This window comes from Austrofundulus limnaeus, unplaced genomic scaffold (assembly GCF_001266775.1).
Source record: "Austrofundulus limnaeus strain Quisiro unplaced genomic scaffold, Austrofundulus_limnaeus-1.0 Scaffold147, whole genome shotgun sequence".
Classification (NCBI taxonomy): Eukaryota; Metazoa; Chordata; class Actinopteri; order Cyprinodontiformes; family Rivulidae; genus Austrofundulus; species Austrofundulus limnaeus.
This window is the reverse complement of record NW_013952549.1, coordinates 830,361-844,867: the sequence shown is the minus strand read 5'-3', so window position 1 is coordinate 844,867 and position 14,507 is coordinate 830,361. Positions and strand designations below refer to the sequence as shown.

The following is a 14,507-nucleotide window of genomic DNA, read 5'->3' as shown; positions in this document are numbered from 1 at the left end:
CAAAACTAAACAGCCTACAGTATTTTTACAGTCTTTATTTTACAGTTAAAATAAATGTTTATCAAATAAAGTCTAATGTTACAACTAATCGGGGATCCCTTTAACAAACAGAACGTATCCACCATGCTGCAGAAAGTTTTTTTTATGTTTCCTGTTTATTCTACGAGCTCACAGTTCTCCTCAAAGCCATTCACAACTTTCACAAGGCAGCCTCATATACAGTATTCTTTGGAATACATTTTTTTTCTTTTTATGYCCATCTTTTGTAAGTCTTGGTAAAAACTCTGCCTGGTTGGTTGAAAAGCTTTTAAGTGCTCTGCCAATTTTAGGTCTTTTAAAAGATGCTTTGTTAAGTTCAGGTCCCGGCAGGGTCACTATGAACTTTAACAGTTGCTCTTAAAGTGAAGTGACTAAATACAAATTTTCTGCACTCCTAGAAAACTCCAAGTACACAACAAAATATATTTAATGGCTAATGTGTTTTATTATTGGAAAGTTTTGTTTTGTTTCCTCTTCAAACTTAAAATCACTGCATTGATCACAGATGTGAAAACAGCATCAGTCTGATTGTAGGACGTGTTAAAAAATCTTAATTGAGAAATTTTTTCTTACTACTGAAGACTGATTGGACAGGCTCTATAAAGATTGTTTATTATTCAAAAAGTGTTTCATGTATCCATGTTGTTTCCTGTTCTTGTCGGCACTTCGTTAWCTGCAGGGTTGTCTTGCATCCTTCTACTGATCTGTTGCAGTTCTACATTAAAATCTAACTTTTCTTGGGATTTTACTCACAAATTGAAAAATGATACAGTAGACAAACRTTTGGCAATTATTATTATTGTTATTATTTTAAAGATTTCAATAAAGGCACAGATGTTCTTTAATCAACATAAAAAAGTGTCACGAGGTCCTTTAACTGAAGTAGGTTAAACAAAATTTCTGTTTTGAATAACAAAAAGGACCAGAAAGGGTCTGATTTAAAACAGAATATTCCCCTCTTAGAAATAAATGAATCAAATAACTCATCACCTTGTTTTTGCTCAAACATTGTGGCGGCACTGTGTGAATTATAATGCGATAAAAAATGAAATTAATTMAATTTAAGATGAATTTGAAACAAAGTATTGCAAAGCTTGAAAGGGTTTTTAATCCTTTCTTTTTTATGCTGTTTAGTTAGATAAAYCAGTAAGCGGATGAAATGTTGGGTAAGTAAAAAAATAATAATAATAAATTCCAAATTGGCAAATTAATTACAAGGCTACATTTACTCATGGGAGCTGAGCTCTCAGTTGGACAAGCGAGTGCTTCTGTGCCTGGTCCAAATGGGTTTCGATGCCTCGGTTTTGAAGAAAAGTAACTGAGTGGCACTGATATGCATTTACATGATGTGTTCGAGACCTCATGCTTCCCACAGAGTGAGAAAACTAACCAGCAGAGAAAACACACACACAGACACACACACACACACACACAAACCCCTCTATGCTGACAGCCTAGCCTGAGGCTGTTTGTGTGTTTGTTTGTGTGGGAGCGCTGGTCTGCAGGTGTGTCAGCAAGTCTACGAGTGTTAATGCATGTGCGACTCCATCCCCGACTTTACATCCCTGCTGTTGTGTAAATATGAGCCTGTAAAAGATTCATGCCTGAGGACTAGTGTCTCCTTTTTCCTCTGTTTTTACCAGGCTGTTTGCGTGATGTGAGGTTCAAYGGGCGCCCCGTACCCCTTGATCAGGAACAGCGTTCGGAGGGGCTGCAGGTGGTCACGACGCAGGGTGTCTCTGTTGGTTGCTCCTCGGACGCCTGTAGAAAGCATCACTGCTCCCCTCCCTTGGTGTGCGTGGACCTCTGGAGACAGCACGAGTGCAGGTGCTGTAAATACGCAGAACAAACAAGTCAACATTTTGAAGCAGCCTTAAAAAGTGTGCGGGCACACTTTGTACATATTTACACRTGGATCCCCAGTGATCAAAGGGATGAGGGATGCATAGGATGTTCTTACTTWTCATAAAATGTTATTTGAACTCTACTCATTTATACAAAACATGTAATTTAGATGTAAAGTGCATAGCATGTGGCTTTACCTTAGATTTACTGTATCATATATTATTGGCTCATAATATGTCATGGTGCCCTTTTATTCATTGGAAATTTTATACGCAAATTCAGCTCATTAATCGACAAAGATGTAAAGTTACTAAGTAAGCAAGTAAGTAAGTAAAGTTTTATTTATAAAGCRCCTTTCACAGAAATATATTCACAAGGTGCTGTGCAATCATTAACAATGTAAAAAAATGGGGCAAGATAAAATGAAACAAAATAAAACATAATTAAACATAAGCAACGTAATGAAAACATCAAATCAAGATTAAATTTTAAAATTGTAACTCAGACACACGGTCAATGCAGAGCAAAATATACAAAGACACACAAAACCTACAGAAACGGGGGAGAGAAAAATCTGCCGTATGTTCAATAATAGGAAAAACAAATGATTGGCGAGCATTCAGTATGGAGGTAGGCTGGCAGTAATGGTGAATGGTTAGCTAAATGTAGCTAAATGTAAATGTAAATGTAGCCTTTTAATTAAGTACAAATACTTAAGTAGTAATTTTGGTTATTGATACTTTACTTGAGTGATTATTTTTCTTAATTCAACTTCTTACATTTTCACACAATTATCTATATTTCTACTCCTTACATTAAAAAAATGTAAGAAGTCATTAATCCCATTTTATTTTGGTTTGTTTTCACGCTGGCTTGTCATTGTTAAAAATAAAACTAAAATCTATCCAGATATGTCTCACCTCCCAGATAGATTGAATTTAATTATGGCTGGATGATAAGTAGAAATATATACCATTCAAACACCCTGTTGGTTTGTACTCGATGAGACTCCAGCAGGAACATCAGGCGTATAAGAGTAGTGTTGTAWGAACACCTAATCTGAGACCAGGTCAAGATCAAGACCACAGTGTCTCGAGACCTGGACCAAGTCAAGACCAAGACCAAGGGAGGACGAGACTGAGTCAAGACCAAGCCCAGGAAAAAACAAACAAAAACAAAAACCAGTGCCCTTAAAGATTCTGTACACATGAAGCTAACTTAATATATASATATTATATTGACAAAATCTTTGTGTGAGGACAGAGGGAAGACTTTTGCTACAGAGGCCGACTGTTGACGTTAGTGACGATAAAAGTTTAATGTTGTCCCCACCGTCTCTGAAAGTGAAGCACCACGGAATTTACAAGTTGCCGTACGCTTTCTTCTGGATGCCRTTTTACAACTATAGTCTTTATGATTGATGTAGCCAAATTGTTTTACTGAAAATTTTGCAGACATCTTCTCCCGCTCCCAGAGAAGCACTGCTCACTATCCTGAAGTGCTGCATTCGAGTGGGGGGAGGAGCAGCCGGTAACAAAAATACATAAATGGCAATAGAGTCAAGTTTGGATTTGAATCAGTACGTTTTAAATTCACTGAAAGCAAAGATGTWAGCAAATAAATTGGAGAATAATCTGGCCATTTAGTGATATTTCCACAGTCGTGGTCTTGACTGAAATAAATTCCAAGTCCTCGATGTCTGAGACTGAGACAAGCCCAAGACCATCAAAAAGTGGTCTTAAGATCGGTCTCAACTACAACACTAATGAGGAGGTATATATGAAGCTGAGTGCATCCCAAATGTTTCAACATTAGCATTTTAATATAAAATTATGATGAATCTAATGTTTGAGACCAAAGCATCCTCATAAAATAGCAATAATAGTTTCTTTTTTGAGAAGTGTTGAGTTCAAGGGGTTAAAATTGCCACTGCCTTTCATTCAAGCATCACTTTGAGGTGAGGATTATAAACTGCACCTGATCCTGCTGGACTCAGTTCTGTTAAAAGTCCCAAGAAGMCACAAATCCCCAAATAAGAACTCCAAATGACAAAGTGCCTGCACAGAACATGTCCATACTCCTATCAGTTGAAGGCTTCTATCCTTACACTACAACAGCGGTAGTGATAATAAATTAAACATGCCGAAATGAATGCAGAGAAATGAGTTTACGCATCATAAAATGTGATAATTGAGTGTGAATTCTGCTCATTTGACTTGAGGTAGAAAGAGACCAGCAGCTGGCAGAGAGGCAGAGTTCATCTCTGGTACGCTGCGTGTGAAATGTTGTGTCAACCTGAGAGAATCGAGTACACCAGCAGTGACCGCCGGAGCTTTGACTGGCCCTTTAAACTCTGCAGGGCCTCTAAGTCTCTTTGCTGTGATTTCAGCACTCCAAACCAGTGGGGACTTTTGACATCCACATTCTGTGATTGCAGCACAGCCTCAGGATACAAAGCACTGAGGGGAGCAGGGGGCAGGGATGAATNAACCAAGGGTCTACAATTGCAAAGCCAATCTTGGCTCCAGGATTTCGTTTCTTGTTCCGTTTTTTGGCCATTCACAGTCAACACTCAGTAACCTTCAAAGACCGCATGTTTGAATCTAATAGAAGAGGTGGAACTCCGGAGGGATTTATTTTTACACTATCAGCTTAGGTCTCATAACTCCTTTAGAATWCATGAATCGTGTTCTGGTTTTTATTTGACAGCTCCCCGAGTGTCTCTGTTTCACTCTTCTTCCTCTCCCCCTCCCCCACCCCGCCCAGGTGCCCCCCGGGCCACATGACCAGAGAGAGCGCCTCGGGCCGGGTGTGCATCTACACGCTGTGCGCCAGCCGGCCGTGCCGCCACGGCACGTGCGTGGCCCACTCGCCGTCGCGCTACTCGTGCCTCTGCAGCGAGGGCTACCGCGGGCGGCACTGCGAGGTGGCGCTCGCCGTGCTCCACAGCGAGGACAGCAACAGCCTCAGCCTGAGCTCCATGTTCGCCATCAGCATCTGTGTCATGGCCTTTCTAGGTAGCTATGTGGATTATGTCCTCTTCAGCGTGTGGTAACCCAACATGAGCAGTTTGCCCGTCCTTACCTTTCATCTTGTTTTCCGCTTCCCGCCGCTGTCATCAGATCGTCGTTTCACATTCTTTGTTTTGTCTGTGAAATCAGCTGTTTGATTTGTTCTCCATCCTTTTGGTTTCGTGTGAAATCTGTATACAAACAGCATATCTTGTTGCCGTATTGATCTCTGGAGTTGTTCCGGGGTATGATTTTTCTTCGGTTAGTCAGTGAGAACATGAAACAAATATTTACAAAAGGGAGAGGAGCAGGGAGCGAGGAGACAAACTGTATGCCATAAATTGTGATTCATAGGAAATCTGTGAGTCTCTTGAGGTTTTTGAGGGGATTCTTTGTGTTTTTTTCTTTTTTTCCATGTTTCCCATCACTTCTATGTCCCCTTTCCCTTTCAATGTTTGAAAAGTCAATTTCTCTTCCAGCCTTACTTTTTTTATTGTCCGACATATTTTATATTTCACCATCCATTCATTTTACCCCCCTGATGGTTGTCTTTTATACATTTCTGTGTACATTTCTATTTCACCATGTCAAGCTAAATGTGTCCCTATTGCACACTTTACTGTTGTGCAGCATATGGAGCATATGAACAGATMAAAAAAAAGAAGAAGATAGCTTTTATCTTACAATTTATCATTCTAGTTTGTTTCTGAGCTAAGAGTTGTAAAAAAGTAGAAGTTAAAATCTGCCATAAGAGTTTATTTATCAGAAACGGTTAGTGTATAAAGGTTTCAAATTAGTTTGGTATAAGAGGATTGTAAAACAGCAATTTATATACAGCATGAAGCTACCCACACATCCCCTGCTGGAGCCCAGCTTGCTGTCGGCACTAAAAGGATTCAGGTGAAAACATGTATGCCTTAGCAGTGGGCATAATGATTGATAGAGACAAAATGACAGCAGCGGTTCAATTCATGATGACGTTCATCTGTTAAATTCACCGTTTCGTGCAGAAAATGAAGTCAAAACTCAGAAAACAAAGTTATAGAATATTTTGAGGTGAAAGATTTTTGAAGCTTCGGCTGTGGGAGTGAGAGGGCTCTTACTGACAAAGTCTCCCTTTGAAGACTCGACGGTTGATCTAAAGCTGCACTCTGACACATAAAGGGTCACGAGTTCAGATACATAAACTGAAGAGAAACTTCTGACTGCTTTGTAGTTTAAAAGAAGGATCTCGAAATCAATAATTATAAGATGAGGGTTATCTTTTCTTTGTCCCTGTTTATAACCCAGCAGCTGAACTTTGAAATTCATCACTGATGACCTTGTTTAAGACGGACAATATATAGGTACAAGTGGGGTGCCATGATTAGTCGACTAGTCACGATTATTGTCGACTGTTAAAAGCATTGATAATTTAATAGTTGCTGCATCGTCTTTTTTTTCTAACTTTGTTTTTCTCTCCAAACTGCTGCGGCACCTTCCACTGCCACGTCTGCCTTTCTGTCCTTGATACACATGCGCAGTAGTGGTAATCAGGGCTGCCACAAACATTTTTTTTTAAAAACATACAAAGTTAGAAAAAAGAAGACGCATCGACTATTAAATTAGTCGTTGACAATTTTAATAGATGACATAATTGCGACTAGTCTACTAATCGTGGCAGCCCTAGGTACAAGTATGGAGAATATATGGCAGCTTGTTGAAGTTAAAAACTTATTTTTGAYCCCTTTTTTTAATGAACATGTCTAAACCAGAGATCAGAGAAGATGAACATATGTCAATGTTTTGGGAAACAGTAGAAGATTTTAGTGACACTCAGCGGATGTTCAATTAATGTTTAGTCCAAAATAATGTTAGGATTTTTTTTCTCTTTAAGTGACCCATCCATTGAGTAAAGTTTAAAACAAATGTTGTATGTTAAAACCCATTATTTTATAAAGTTACAGGTTACAATTTTAAAAAATAAAATAAAAATTCAACAGTTTTGATGTGACGCAAAAGTAAGGAGAATCTAGATTTATAAAATGAAGCCTTAAATATCATTTTTAGTGACATTTTCATATAAAAACTATAATGCACGGATATGAAAATTTCAGCCGATATCGATATCCCATGTAATTATTGCTGTTATGGCCGATAACTGATATTTACCAATATTACACAAACATACAAATTATATTATACATATACGCACAAACACACTTTGGTCTTTTCTTGATACTGTAAATAAACAACCAGACCTCTGACATGGCTCTGGTTCAGTTATTCCTAGTTTTGCAGCATCRTTATCACTATCATGATGAAACAGATACCACTCAACCAAACATCTCCCCTCCAAAAACAGAAACACAAAGCTAAAAAGTGGGAATTCAATATCAGATGTTAATATCAGCCCAGTTTTACATATTGGACCGATATTCTAAAAAATGACCAATATCAGCCGATACCGATGTGAATGCCGATATGTCGTACATCCCTGATAAAAACACATTTTTTTCAGTTTTTATTGCAACTCAATGCCCTGTATGCTAAAGCTTTAAATAAAAACATATTTGATCTGTTAGCACCACACCAGGTTGTAGTTTAATTTCTGTAAAACTGGCTCAGTTACAGACATGTTTGTGTTTGCATGACAGTGGCGGCCATCTTAAATCGTGCTAACTGCAAAAGTTAATCAGGTGTAGACGTAAAGCAAATTATTAAATATTATAATGCTAGGGRTGATTCTGCCACCCCAAATTGTAGCTCATTTTAATAAAACTGACTGAGTTATAGACATGTTCGTGTTTGCTAAGGCCTTTGAATAGTGGCCATCATAAATCAGGTGCACTCCAAAAGTTATCCAGTTGTAGATGCACATCCAATCTTTAAATCATCTTTATTTTCTCAATGACTCGAGTGAAACATCTAAAGTTTTGAAAAATTCAAAAAACTTTGAAAAAAAAAATCCCCCAGTGGTATTTACAAGTGATCCAAACATAAATCCTAAGCAATAAAAGAACAAAACAGAGAAAAATAAAGACTAAGCGTGGAAAACAGCTTCCATCTTTAACTGATAATAAAAAATAGTGATCAGCTAAACTGATTATTCAAATGATGTTTCAGCTCTGGACCTGAACTGATGACACTGGCCCGCTCGAATGAGCTGTCGAATAAAACTGCATGGTTGATGGTTTCATAAAGGGAGTTAAGCTCTAATAGAATCAAGATTCAATATCTACCCACATCTTCTGCCAGAGGGGCTTTTTTTTTAAAAATAAGCACGCATTGATATTTCCACAAATGTTTCAAAACAGATGGAAGATCCTTTTCAGTGTTGAAGTTGAGGGAAATGAATAAACTAAATGTGTTTTTAAGGAATTGTACAAGAGAAGAATTGGAACTTTTTTTTTCTTGTTCTCTGAAAGACGGAAAGACAAATGGCTCACATGTTGTTGCTCTCACTTCCCTCAAAAGGGCTGCAGTGCTGTTTATGAGTCTTTGTGTCACATATAAAACACTTGGGAAATTCAATATACTGTCCCTGCCTATAACTGACTCAACATTCCCCCCCAGGGCTGTGTGGCTAGTATTAGAACATCAGTTATTCTGACACTTGAGAGTAAAACATCTCAAGTCATCTGCAATATTTGATAATTAATTCAGTGCCGATGAAGTGTGGCCTTGGTTTGTTTCATGGAAATTCCTCCGGTTGCCTGCAATGCTAGCCAAGCAAAAGAAAAAAGAAAGCTGTCCAGTTCATGTTGCTTGTCCACTGTTGCAGATGAGGCATTTTGTATTCAGAGTGCAAAGTTTTCACCTCAACCAAGAATGACAGACGTCTCCATAATGGAATTCAAATCAGAATGAGCACTCGTTGGTGAGTGTAATTATATTTTCAAACCTTGAAAAAAATAATAAAAACAAACAAACAAACAAAATCAAGTCTTTTAACTTCAAGCAAAAAAGCTTCAGCTACGTCTGGGGAAAAATTAGTTGCTTAATTTACAGAACAGTTTGCTTTACAGAACAAACAACGGTTGTTTAATGATGATCCCCACAACCACGAGAGCCACTACTATAAATGCACACTCACTACAGAGAGAGAGAGAGAGAGATTAAAGAGGCAACTCTTACTCTGCCTCAGTGTGCATTAAAAGTTAAAATAATCATACATTATTAAGTTTTACATAAACCATTACGGTTCGACTAGCTCGGCGCGTTATTGACAGAACCGTGATGATTAGTCCGCCATCAAATCTGGATCTCTGTTTCTGATGAATTGAAGAAATTAGCTCGGTTTTTAGACGCTGAGCGATTGTTGAAAGTGCCTTTTCTTTTCTTTTTTTTTCCACCCCTTGAAAGATGTATAAATAAAAATTTTTTTCCAACTCATCCTCATCTCTCACCTGTCTCATTTCTGTCTCCCTTCTTCATTGGTTCCCCCCCCCCTCCCCCCCACCCTGACGTTTCATCTTTTTCACAGCTCATTTTGTTTCTCATTACTCTCAGACTGGAGGTGCAGTGAATTGGTTAGGTGTTCGGATCAGCCCGGGTTATGGTTTACTTCTYGCTCATTCATAATGCACGGTCCGGTCCGGGCTAACATCATAATACCTGGTTCATAATAACAGTTAGAGGGCAGAGAGGCAGCAGTATTATGGATTGATGAATGACTGAGATGTTTCTGGCCTGCCCTGTGTGGTATTGATCTCTCTGGAATGTAGTTTTTTTTTTTTTTTTACTCACACAGCTCTGTGTGGTAGTTGCCACAGGTGTAAAGCAGCCTGTGTGTGTGTTTGTTTATCTATGATTAGTTTAGTACATTTGCTGTGGAGGGGGCATGATTCGGCTCCTCCGCACCATCTATCGAACTCCTCCCCTGAAGTGGTGGGTTTAAAATCAGCTCAGGTGGGGTTGTGGGGGGGATCAGACCTGCAGGTATTCCTGGAGGTGTGGACGAAGGCCCGCATCTGGTTGGCACCTCATCAGGATTCTGGTGTTTTCTTCAAGGGTACTCAGGCATAACGATGAAGGAGCCAGGTCAGCTGATCAATACACCCCCTCCCCTGCACACACACACATACACACAGAGGATAGTCAGTTGGGGATTTAAGAGGAATGCTAAAAAAAAAACCACATTTTCTGTCTGAAATAAAAGAGGCAAAGAATTAGAATGTGCAGCAGAGGAGCTTAACTCTAGTGACTCAAAAGCAATGATTTTTAATTGAGATAAGTCTTTTTTTTTCTTTTTTTGCAGAGATTACTTCTCCGAGAGTTGTTTTTCTGCTTGCGTGACCACCAAAGAGTCGTTGGTGCATTATTTCCTTTCAAAGCAATTACTTTAAAAATCCAGACTAATGTCATTATCTCGCATTTCTCCCAAGATTTTCAATTAAACTGGTACTTAGCTCGCGCCGTGTAAACTACTCTAGGTGAAATGGATCCCATCTTGTGAGCGAGATAAAAACCAAGGCCAGAAGAGGCCAGGGAGAGGAACTGAAAAAAAAAGAAAAAGAAGGAACTGCGAGAAGCTTAATAGGGAGGAAGTGCAGAGGAAGGGTCCAATCTGCAGCAGCCAAGAGGAAACAAACATCCAGGGACAACAGAGAAAGAGATTCAAAGTGTCATCTAGTACAAACAGATAGCGAGGAGCTAAGAATGAGCAAGAAGGATGGCAGCTGGGATAAAAATGTTGGTTGAGATTAATGGATTTTAAAGGTCAGTCCGGCACGTTGTATAATTCAGCACACAAAAGCTGTGATTGATGTGTATGCTTTAGGACCTTTCCTGTTCGGCTTCCGCAGTCTTCCTCTCTGTGTTTAGCTGAGCCACTGAGGCTTTGGGTTTAAGCTGGGAAGAGTACAAACTCATTTAATAGGTTTCCGAGGAACTGTAGTCTTTGATAAGACRGGAAGCAGGGAAGCAACATCAAAGGGAATAGGTGGAAAGGTGGGGCCTCCATTTCCACGAATGCTCCATTAGAACATCTTAACCGTGCTCTCACTGCAGTTAGCGGGCCTGTCGGGACGAGTCACTGCTTTGGCTTTCTTCTGTTTGTTTTTCATCGCACGTTATTTATTTCAAGTCATGTGAAAAATGAATTTGTTCTCATGGAAATGCCAGTAGGGGTGTTTACTGGAGCTTCCAAATGTGTATCACAACTTCCCGCTCATTCCATTTGCACCCAAAGTCATGTTTCCTCCTGCTCAGAATCTCGTTTTAATTATGTGAGAGTGCTTCCCGCTGTGCTAACTCGCTCTCTGGCACCCCTCAGTGTTGATGCTGGGGCTGTTTCTTTACTCCTGCTGGAGGAGACACAAGGGCCTCAAGGAGGGCGTTTACCACGTGTCGGCGCACCACGGCGAGTGGGAGGACATCCGAGAGAACGTGCTCAACTACGACGAGGAAGGTGGAGGAGAACAGGACCAGGTAAACGGTTTCTTTTAAATGTCAGCACCATAAAACTTTCCAGAAAGGATATATGCAAACGAGGGAGTAAACAAAGCAGCAAATATTAACATATGAGAGATAAATGTGCTTGTTGGGGCTGGGAAAGGATAACTAAATATCAATCCCTTGGAGACAGCAATGCGAGTCAATTAGGTGAAATTTAGCAATTGCTGCAAATGCCTTCGCTTTAATGGGGTTGGTATGTGAGGAACATCTTCACTGCAATCAGATAATTAATTACTTGAGTGATCAGAGGTGCTGTTGCTGCCAACTTCTCTTCCTTATACACTGGATCTTATAGTCAAGAAACGAGTAACAAACCTATTGGCTTTCAGGTGAGCTGTAACCAGTGGCGGAGCCAGACATTTTTCTCAGGGGTGGCCAGACTGAGACCACTACTCACACAGGGGTGGCCAGGAAAATTATATCATTTTTTACATGAAAGTTTTTTTGAAGATCTTTGGTTTTTGGTCATTTCCTTATGCCATTAAACAGGCAGTGAATACCTTATAAACATGGGTGTCAGAACTGTTTTAAAAGTCGGGGGACACACTGATGGGGGCCTGGAGGGTCCTCCCCCAGAAAATTTTTAATGAAATAGATGCCATTTCCTGCATTCTGGTGTATTTTACCAGGTTGTTTAACATTCTTTTACCTACATAAATAAACGCTTGGTTTAATAATTATTTTAGAGACAAAGTATTTATTAAACTAGTTTCTTTATGCTGTTTTTAAACTCACTGCTGTGGTTGAGATACRGTTTTAATGTGACACAATTTATCATATCCAATAACTTTAGGGGTGCCTTTTACTTTTATATTGTTTATTGATTTATATTTATTGTAACACATGTCAAATTGTGCCAAATAATGATGACCCTCAACTGCATGTTTAAACTAATWTTAATAATTTTACCCAATGAACAGGTGCAATATTGATCATCACCAACAGTAAATTTAGAGGGGTGTTTGACTATTTCTGATGTAGTGATAGGTCTACTCATAACTAACAGGGACAGATCATCATGCAGCCTTCAAAACATAAAATTACACTGTATGGTGACAAAAAAACATTTTTTTAGCATAAGTCCAAAAGTTGACAGCAAAAGTCAGATTACATAGTTATATGTGCTGTGAACACCCGCATTCCGTTTGACACATTTGTTCGTTTATGGTGTTTTAGGCCCGGATGTTAAGGAGATATAAAGAAAACCATCACTTCCTTGTCATTACTCTTCTTCAGTGATAGAGCTTGGTAATTGTTCAAACTGTTAAACACTGCCACCAACTGTTCAGGAGGATTATTACACCCCTAAAGGTTTCACTGTGGAAGGGGTGTGTACAGCAGGGTGGCCAATGRGGTGGCCAAAGATTTGTCTGCKGTGGCCATGGCCACCCCTGGCCAACCYCTGGCTCCGCCCCTGGCRTAATGTGTTGTTTATTGTTATCGTCCAAATTTTGATCAAAGATTACATATARATAAATGCAAATAGATCCCTTCTTTTGTTGTTGTTTGTTTGTCTCTCTTTCTAATTTCCTGCTTGTCCTTGTTGCTTGTCTCTCAGAATGCCTTCAACATGGTGGAGTTGCAGCGCTCCCTTCAGCCCAGCCCTGCGCAGTCGCTCCGCTACAGCTATCCACAGAACATCAGCTGCTACCCGCAGACTAAGCTTCCTCAGGACAACAACAAAAAGCTGTTGCTGACTGGGAACGGCAGTGCAGCCATCGCTCTGCGTCTGGCGATCCCCCCRTCAGAGGCAGAGACCTTATCTTCCCCGTTGACCTTTCGCCGCTCTCAGCGAGCCTTTTCCTTCTCCAGCCAAGACCTGGCTCGCTACCTGTGCGAGGTCATGAGGGACACGGAGCGCACCGAGGAGCTCGGCACCATGACAACGCCGCGCCGCCTCCCCAACGGGAAGGAGCGCAGCCTCTCCTCGGTGCACTCGCTCAGCTCCCTCGATGCCTCTCAGGGTTCAGAAGTCAGGCTCCAYGCGGCCCACATGACCCGGATGGACACGTTCAAAGCCCTCCGAGCGGTGGTGTGTGATTTAAGAGGAGACTCCAAAGCTGCAGACGGCCAGAGAGCCAAACACAAGGAGAGCAGAGGGCAGCTGAACTGCCAGAAGAACATGTGAGGCTGCAGTCTGCAAGGCAGAACTGCAGGTTCTGAGAAAGCAGCATTAATCAAAAGTCAATGGTGTAAATCCAAGGGGAGGTAATTAAATGTGAAATACTTTGAGACTGAGAGCTCGCAGGGTCTGTGTGAATTCTCCTATAAATGTACTGTATTGATGAAACTTTGAACACTTTGATATACAAGATGTTTACCAATGACTGATCAGATGTGATGTTCTGTTTACTTGGCATTGCACTGTACAATGTTTAATTCACAGAAAGCACATTTTTKGAAGCGCCACCCTCCGTGTCACAACTATTCATGTCATCAAACTCACAATGTCTGCAAGCAAGAAGGCAAATGAGTTTCCTGTGAGAAAACTGGAATCTTTTTGTTGTTAATGACTCATGAAACCATTTATGTGACAAAATGAATTTGTTTTATTTGTATTATCTATTTCTTTTAAAATAAATGAGTATCTTTGATAATATTTCAAACTCAGTCTTGTTCAACCAGACGTTCAAATGTGATTCTGGAAAATGTAGGATTTTTTTTTTTTTTTTTTGAAGTTTGAGCCAACTTTCATCTTCAAAGGTTTATCAGCAGAATGAAATTATGGTTAAATTTCTTATAACCTACATGTAAAAGAGCTTTCTATGAATTTCCAGCATTACTAGGATGACAGCGTTCATGACAAACTGGGACAGCTGTGCCTGTCACATTCAGCTATTACCAGCAGCAAGAGCCACTGATAAGAACAAGGTCAATTTGGGGATTAATTATTCATGTTCAGAGCCTGTAGCCTTCTGACCCAAACTGCTGAGAGTTTCCAGTATAAACTCAAAGTATGGTGGTCCCAGCAGGCTGCTTTACATCACATTTAATTGGACAACATTACTGGAGTTAAACAACTGTGACACGGGAGCGACTCTCTGGAGAAACGCGCAGAGCTGCCGCCTGCAGCTGATGGTCTTGATGTCTGCTTTTGGTTTGTCTGCACACCTACATAATGCATCGTGCTGAGAGAGAGAGACTGAGAACAGGATTTTAACGCCCCATAGGTCA

At 40.1% G+C, this 14,507-nt stretch overlaps 1 protein-coding gene across 1 annotated transcript in view; it reads left to right on the top strand.

Annotated features, from left to right (window-relative positions):
• LOC106523195 (neural-cadherin) overlaps positions 1-13,906 on the top strand; it is a 136,042-nt gene extending 122,136 nt beyond the window's left edge. Inside the window, exons 30-33 of the mRNA XM_014016560.1 lie at positions 1,683-1,866; positions 4,651-4,901; positions 11,152-11,306; positions 12,892-13,906. Of these exons, the coding sequence (XP_013872014.1) occupies positions 1,683-1,866; positions 4,651-4,901; positions 11,152-11,306; positions 12,892-13,461 (1,160 nt within the window). The 3' untranslated portion in view covers positions 13,462-13,906. The remainder of the gene's footprint in view (positions 1-1,682; positions 1,867-4,650; positions 4,902-11,151; positions 11,307-12,891) is intronic.
• The last annotated feature ends 601 nt before the right edge of the window (positions 13,907-14,507 follow it).